The sequence below is a fragment of the Anopheles marshallii genome, chromosome 3, assembly GCF_943734725.1.
Source record: "Anopheles marshallii chromosome 3, idAnoMarsDA_429_01, whole genome shotgun sequence".
Taxonomy (NCBI): domain Eukaryota; kingdom Metazoa; phylum Arthropoda; class Insecta; order Diptera; family Culicidae; genus Anopheles; species Anopheles marshallii.
In genome coordinates this window covers 28,689,443-28,697,178 of record NC_071327.1, presented here as the reverse complement: position 1 = coordinate 28,697,178, position 7,736 = coordinate 28,689,443, and the positions used below count along the sequence as shown (strand labels likewise).

Below are 7,736 nucleotides of genomic sequence, written 5' to 3'. Positions count from 1 at the left end.
GACTTGGCTGTTGTAACGTTTCCAATACAAATGGCAAAGATAAACACAATTTGACATTTTGATGGTGAAAGTGGTTACGATCACGGAAAGCGCGGAACGTGTGTTGGATTTTAGGCGGAAAAAGCAGACTCGCACACGTGTCACGGCTTTGCGTGGCTTGTAACGGAATCCTGCGCACATTTCCTATTCTCCTTATTTTTGCCCCGAAATGATTGATATTCTTTGCCGAGAACTGCTTACACTTACAGGTTTGCATGAACGACGCTAATTGAAGCATTATTATTATTCTGAACCGTCTTGCCGTCTGCTGGAATCCTTTTCCCACCCATGTGCCATCTCGTGAGTTCGACGGTTGGAGCATTTTCTTGTCGATTTCCTGCGACAAGCCGGTTTAACGGCAAAAACTTTCCAACCCCGGGTTTTGAAAGGCGGACAAACTTCCGTTCCCGTTTGTCGGCGTGCCACCATTGTTGCCGGGTGCGATACAAAAGGGGTTGCCGTCGAACAAACCGGAAACACCGGCAGCACTCCGATGGTGGAAGATACACACATGCTTCCTTTGTAAATCGTTCAATCGGTAACGTCGGTTGACAATGGAACGATGGCCCTTTTTTTCGTCATCGTCGAATGACGACAGCCAACCATTTCGTGGCCACCGAAGAAAACGTGCGGTTTTCTCGAAAAATCTAAATCTGTTCTAAAATGTTGAGCCAAGCTTTTGTGTGCGATGGGGTGTCTGCCCTTTTGCTACCCATCCCCATCCCGGGTGCGTTCTGTCAAGATGACTGACAGAGATCGCCCGAACCGAATGCGCCTTCCACGAAGCGTATCAAAGCGAACAAAAGTGTTCAAAGCGCTATCTGCAAAAAAGGGGAAGCGACCGCTCAGGAAACCTCATAATCGATATGAATGATATGAGAAAAGTTAATAAAACTAAATTTTCCAACTTCCAAATCGAAAATCTCTACCCACAATGGCCGTGTGTGTATGTGTGTTCGAGTATCCATACATGAGAATAGTCCGGTAAAGTTTTGCGATCGATTCGGGTTTCCCATCAGGGTTGATACCTTCTTGAATTCTTGACGATTTGTTTCGTTTCCATAAACCTACCACCCCATTATGATTCTTTTGCCAACACAACTCCCCTGATGGAAGGGAACAAAACTTGGCGACTACTTTCACAAAGTCGGGTTTATCTTCTCCAAAGACCCACATCGATGGACAGCTAGCGGAAGGATATGGTGCAGGGTTCTATCGTGCGGAAATAGGCCAGATTTCCGGTGCTACTCTTTTGATACGGGGTGCTAAATGAATGGGAAAAGTTGTTGCGAGAGCTTTTGCGACAAGCAACACATCAAGTGGAATTTGCTAAACACAGCCAACCCGTCCGATTCAAATGAGAAGTGAGCTGTGAGCTTTGAGGGGAATGGAAGTATGAATTCTTTTCTGCTGCATGCGGTGTCCAATTAGAGATGAACAATTGATGCCAAAGGTGAATTCATATAGACTTGATAATTATTTCATACATTGATTGACATTGATTAATGCTAAAATAAACAAAAACAAATTAAATCAGATCAAAATAAGTAAAATTCCAATCACAAGACTACATTGAAGTTATCAAGAAATACATGTAAGAACTCTAATAATTATTCTAATAATTTTATCTCTAATGTAATAACAAAATGATAAACTCTCTAATTTAAAGCTGTATCAATTAACGTTACATCTCAATACTCAGTTCCAGGAGTGAGCAATATAATATAAGCCTCTCAAAAAACGCCAGACCTAAAATAATTAATGAGCACTTTGTATTTCTAATCACGAAATACACAATAGAAAACAACTGAACAACATATTGATCAATGAAGTTTAAGTAATATGCAAGAAGAAACACACGACGAAATCAGATACAGACATTGGATGAAGAACTCAAAAGTATCTTGTGTTCTTTTTTGTAAGAGCAGTAAGAGTTCTCAAAATGAGGCATCGACCATTTCAAATATTCCAAAAGATTATTTAATGCAATTTCTTTTAGATTTCTATGATTTACGAGATGATCAACAACCTTACAGTACAAACAAAACAATAAAACATGCAGTAAATAGTTGTAAAAAATTAAAAGCATAGAGTAGTTAAAGAAAAGAACACAAAACAAAGCTAATAAATACAAGAAAACTAAAGACCAAACAACATAGCAATGTTTGAGTGAAAAGTCACGTACAATTCAATCGAATTAAGAAACTTTGCAAGGCAAAAATTTATTTCTCCTGACAAGCCCATAAATTCTATGAAGTACAGCATGTAACAGTTTAAGCTTAAGTTCGGTTTAATGAACTGAATTATAGAGTTGTTTTTGCTCTTTTAAATCTAATTCCATCCACAGAATTGAAGCAAGAAGTTTAATTAAAACCTATAATACTCGCCTCTGCCGAGATGCTTTCTCAACACATTATTCACATTGTAAACGTACCGTTCGCGCAAAAGGTGCTTTTCTGCCAATCTATGCTATCTGCTTCTCTGGCGCATTACTTCACGCAAGCTTCATTGCTATATGTTTGCTTGTCTTCCTTCCTTTTTATTTCTGCTAATCGGATAAAGCGCACCCATTGTCAAGAAATCAACCAGGAACGCTTTACCAGCAAGCCATCCGCTCGGTGCTCTTTCTAGCCGTAAGGAATTTATGAAACAAAATACAACAAACTCGACAAAAAAAAACACCAAAGCTTAGAACAATCTCGAGAAAAACCCGACATACTTTAAGGGAAAGAACCAACAACAAAAAATGACCATTTTTGCGGTTGGAAAGTTTGTACCTCGCACAGGCAACATAACCTCGGACCGGTCCACTTCTTTCTGGGTGCCCGCAACAAAGGGATAAAGAAAAATCGCCACAACAAACACAGAAGAATCTTTGCACAGATCCGTTTATCTTTGGGCCCGCCCTGTCCTCGCTGGGGCCGCAGATATTTTTCCCAAACCGGCAGAAATGCCCCTTACGCACCCACATACACACCGCCGGGCAAAGGAAAATATAAAATGTTTCGCCACAAATGGACAGCCTTTGATTGGCATTGTTGAGGCATGCTGTTCAGGGTTTACTTGTTCTTCCGATTTGGCCTAGCCTTCTGGCTGCTTACCGAAAGTCCAGCCTTCAGAAAGAAGAAGATGGGAAATGAAGAAGAAACAGAAATACCGACTTTAAAGAAAACCCAAAATACACAACCGCAAAAACCAACTCAAAAGAAATAGAATAAATATTCCTTGCCTGTTAGTTCCCTTCGCCGCATGTCCTAGCGCCCAGCCCCAGTGGCCTGGCTTGATGGGTTTGTTTCGAACCATTCGTTTGATGTGGGTGAAAATGAGAACAAACGGTAGAGCCCGTTTGTTCTATCGTATTTGTGGCCCCTTTTGCAGAAGAACCGTGCCGAAGGTGCGTGGCGTGGGGAAAAAAAGATAATGTTCAAGCACTAATTTAATCAAAAGATTGGGTGAATTTAAAGTAGGCCTGCGCTTGATTCAAAAGTGTTGATTTTATGTTTAACTTTCCTATGTAGTGGCATTATCGTTTGCATTCGGTCAAGAATGATAAGGCGCGTTGTGGCGTATATTCAAAAAAAACCTGATCCAATTTGTGATAGTCTTGTGTGAGGAGTAGCGCTTTCGATGGTTTGATTGAAAATTATGTTTGGCTCCAAATACCGCTCGGTAATGTTCCACCGTTTTGCGAAATTATGTACAAACACTTTAAATATTCGGATAATAAAATCGATAACAACCAACACTCCCCTACCTGCAGACCATATGCATGTGTAAACGCCGCTTCGTTCTTCTTGGATAATTCACCTCGTATTTTATTGTCTTCGTAGTAGTCATTGGTTCAGACTGTCCGTGTGCTTGCAGTCAACGCAGAACAATCAACGTACACGATGCGTCGGCAAACATCGCGAAACAGCGTGCAATCCGAGCTAATCCACATGCCGTGGCACATATCGCTACCGGATGAGACGCCGAAAACGAGCAACGAGCTGATAAACCTGTCATCAAAAAAATTGGCAAACCACATTTCACGAGTAAGAAAAAACCCGTCACATTGCGCATCAACTTTGCTATAACAGTTTGAATTCTTCCTTAACAATTGCAGGCACCAAAATGCAAGAAATATCAATTCATTTCCAATTTTACCCTACAGCGTATAAACGATGCAAACGAGTTGGAAGCAATCTTGAAGAAGAAAGAAATTTACAACTCCTCATTCCGTGTATCAGTGGGCGAACAAATTGATCTTAACTCCACCGAACATTTCTTACCTTTGGAGATGTTTGACGATTGGGATTACGATTCATTCGATCCCGAAGCTACGGCTGTTTGGAAGAATATGGAAGCACTAGCTATTCTGCCTCCTTACACTGACTGGCAACGAGTGCTCGTTGTCAACTATAAGCCGGGTTTCAACCATTGGGACGTAACACCGACAGGTACGTCCACATCTTATCGAATTTCGCGTCTTCATCTGTACTTTCCCTTCGAAGATCCGTACAAGTTTGCGGATCGCTGTGTCACAGCACTTAAAGCCCGTGAAACGGCCGAAAATGCTATCCGCTTTCGGTTCCTCTGCAAACATATTTCCAGCGATGGATGCTTTGCTCCCGGTCGCCAACTCGAGCAAAGCATACTGAGACGCACTAGTGAAGAGATCTATTGCGTATTTAAGCAGCTGTATGAAAGCTTCCACATTGCGCTGGCTGTAGGGAAACATCTCAACCATGACGATTGTGCAGTAATCAAGCAACCGACCATCGGTTGCTTAGATTCGATGAAATACATCCCTGCAACAGCGTCTAACTCTACCAGTGTCAAATTCCTGCTTGATGGTTTCAGGCGCAAAACTTTGCTTAGTGATCGAAACGTGTTCCATGCATTGCGCTTTGTTAATCAAGAGTGTGAGATAGTGCGTAGGTTACCGCTGTTTATCGTAGCAAACGAGAAGCCTATCCCGCTGGAAGAGTACGAGCAACACAACCTTACCCAAACGAGCAAAACGATAAAGTACCTTCAGAACACTTGGATCGAACGTTCTACCATGCATGCGCACCGGCTATTATCGCGCATTGGTGAGGGAACCTTCGATATAGGTGTATCGAACTGGAAGATCTACTCGGTGATGAAACTGAAACGTCTTGTCGAACAGGTGCTGTATCGGATGCAGGATGCTCTGCGAGATCTCCTGCTGGAATCAACCGCTGCTTACGTTAATTATCTCATGAACGATTGCAGCGCCATATTGGAGATTGGAGACGAATACTGTTGGGACGGTAATCTCATCGACAGCCCGTTCGAACCAAACCGTCCAGCTGTGTTCTATCTCACACTCGAGATGGGTCAAGAATCCCCGCACTATTCGACCGATCCGTATACGTTTCCCGAAACGCTGCGCTACATAATGGACGATATCTTAACGGAGTGTCATTTCATACACGCTTTCGAACCGTCCTTGATGCAATCGCTAATATTCGCTGAAAATTTCTTCTTGTCCTCGGTGGGGTTGCTTGATCCGGTAATTGTTAAGCAACGAAAAGCATTACTAGAGTATTACCAGAAATCTCTGCTCCCACTGCGTGCTTACGCAACACGGTATACGGCCTATAGAGAGCTGTTCTTTACCAACGTGAAGGAATTTGTGGAACAGATTAAGAACGCTGATAAATCATCTTCCGAGATTAAAGAGGACATTGCACTGCAGATTCGCATGCGGGAAAATTTAGAACACACTGTGCCGTTCTTTATCGTAATTGGACCGTACTGGATCAATGTTCAGCCGCTACGGGAAGCTTTAATCAGCAAGCGTCTAGAACTGACCGCAGCCCTGCTTAAGATGCTGACAGAAAAGTTGCGTCTCAAGACGGCTGACGTTATAGGATGCTACAACGCCATCAATGAGCGGATGTGTGAAAAACCAGTCTCCATCGAGCACATCTACGACATCCGTGCGTACATGGAAGATGTGCCGGAATTAGTGACCCGGCTGGAGGATCGTATGCGAAGCATCCTATACGAATATGAGATATTGGAGGGCTTTCTGCACAATCTACCGGATGCGGACTTCCAGCAGAAATGGAACGCACTCGCCTATCCCCGGTTGGTGCTGAAGCAGATGGTTTCGGTGAAGGAATTCCACGAAACGGAGGTGGACCGGTTCCGCAAGCAACAGTTTGCCGATGAGGCCACCTTTACCGCTAGTATCGAAGACATCAATGCGTACATCTCCAAGTTTACCACACTGTACGATGTGTCCAAGGTGTCGGAGATGTCGGTCGAGGTGCGGCGGCTCTGGAAGACACTGCAAGAACTGATCGATCAGGGTCATATCATGAACCGCCGGCAGGAGCTGTTTGAGATGGCACCGATTAGTTTGAATAATTTATTCGAACTCCGGACCAACTTCCAAGCCTACCGGGAACTCTGGACGGTGGCGGCCGACTATTTAAAGCTGGAAGAAACTTGGATCGGTAACCCGTTGGTCAGTGTCGACCTTGAGGGCGTTCGCAGGGGGTTACAGCAGACGCACGATAGTCTGAAGGATTTGCTGCCACTATTCCGGGACCAGCCACAGCTGTTGACCGTTGTGGAGCACTTTGTAACGGTGGTGGAAGCGTTCCGACCGAACTTGGACATTATGGAGCTTCTGAAGTGTCCATACCTGGAAGCAATCCATTGGGGTCAGCTGGCAAAGGAAATCGGGGTCAAGGGCAAGCTGTCGGTGGACGTTGGGTTCGATGTGTTTTTGGAGCATGGGTTCCGGGATCATATGTACACTGTGCGACGGGTTGTTGTGAAAGCGGAACAGTTGCGTTCGGAGCAAGAGGCACGTTGGGCGGAAGAGGAACGCATTAGACGGATAGAAGAGGAATATAGACGCGCTAGAGCAGAACGGCGACAAAATCGAAACGAGATTTAAACGCTTTCGCATCAGGTTTTTTTTGTACAATTGGAAGGATTGATTTGATATTTTAATACAATTTGTTCATAATAAAAGCGTTGGGTTTGTGCAAATACTAATGAACATACAAAGGAACTTTACCATCTCCATCAGTAGTCAGTAGATTCTTAGTTGTAGCATCAGTAGTTGATAAATGCATAAATGCCCTTTGTAGTGAACGTAAGATGCCATTGTTTTATGACCCTAAAACTATCAGTAAACTCGGAATTGGATCGGTTTTTTTTCTCTTTTTGGCTTGTTTGAATCATTGATATACTAAAAGCCTAAACCACTGGGCGGCTCCATTATTTTTATTGAGTTTAAAAGCAGAAAACATTCATATAAGTGAATTTAAGTCACTTGAAAAATATTACAACAAAATCAATGCATTTAAATTAAATCACAGTACAGTGTTTAATGCTTGTTGATAATATATGACTCCTTCATTAATTTATTTGTTTAAATTTTAAAGTTCATTGACCTTACCATTTTGTTCCATTTGTTCATTGTTTAGTAACACTTCTCTTAGTTGTCTACCGAAGTACTTTTATCTTGCCAGAGTATCCGCCCGAGTGTAACGACCCAACCAAACGAACGGGTATCCAGGAAAAATAAAAATAAAAAAGAATTTGCCAAATAAATATCACCACACTCACACACCCACATAACGAGGATTGTGGAAAGTGCCGGGATGTTATTTCCTCGACCAAAAAACTCATCAGGCCACCCACCTTCTCACCGAAACCGATCATTCCTA

At 42.9% G+C, this 7,736-nt stretch overlaps 1 protein-coding gene across 1 annotated transcript; it reads left to right on the top strand.

The window, feature by feature from the left end:
* Window positions 1-3,929: 3,929 nt before the first annotated feature.
* Window positions 3,930-6,958, top strand: LOC128714547 (dynein axonemal heavy chain 1). Its single transcript, XM_053809421.1, has 2 exons — window positions 3,930-4,073; window positions 4,145-6,958. The coding sequence occupies exons 1-2, from the start codon at window positions 3,930-3,932 to the stop codon at window positions 6,956-6,958; spliced, it is 2,958 nt and encodes a 985-aa protein (XP_053665396.1).
* The last annotated feature ends 778 nt before the right edge of the window (window positions 6,959-7,736 follow it).

Coding starts and splice junctions, on each gene's coding strand:
- LOC128714547 (XM_053809421.1), top strand. CDS start 3,930: ATGCGTCGGCAAACATCGCGAAACAGCGTGCAATCCGAGCTAATCCAC. Junction 4,074..4,144: donor TGGCAAACCACATTTCACGA/GTAAGAAAAAAC, acceptor TAACAATTGCAG/GCACCAAAATGCAAGAAATA.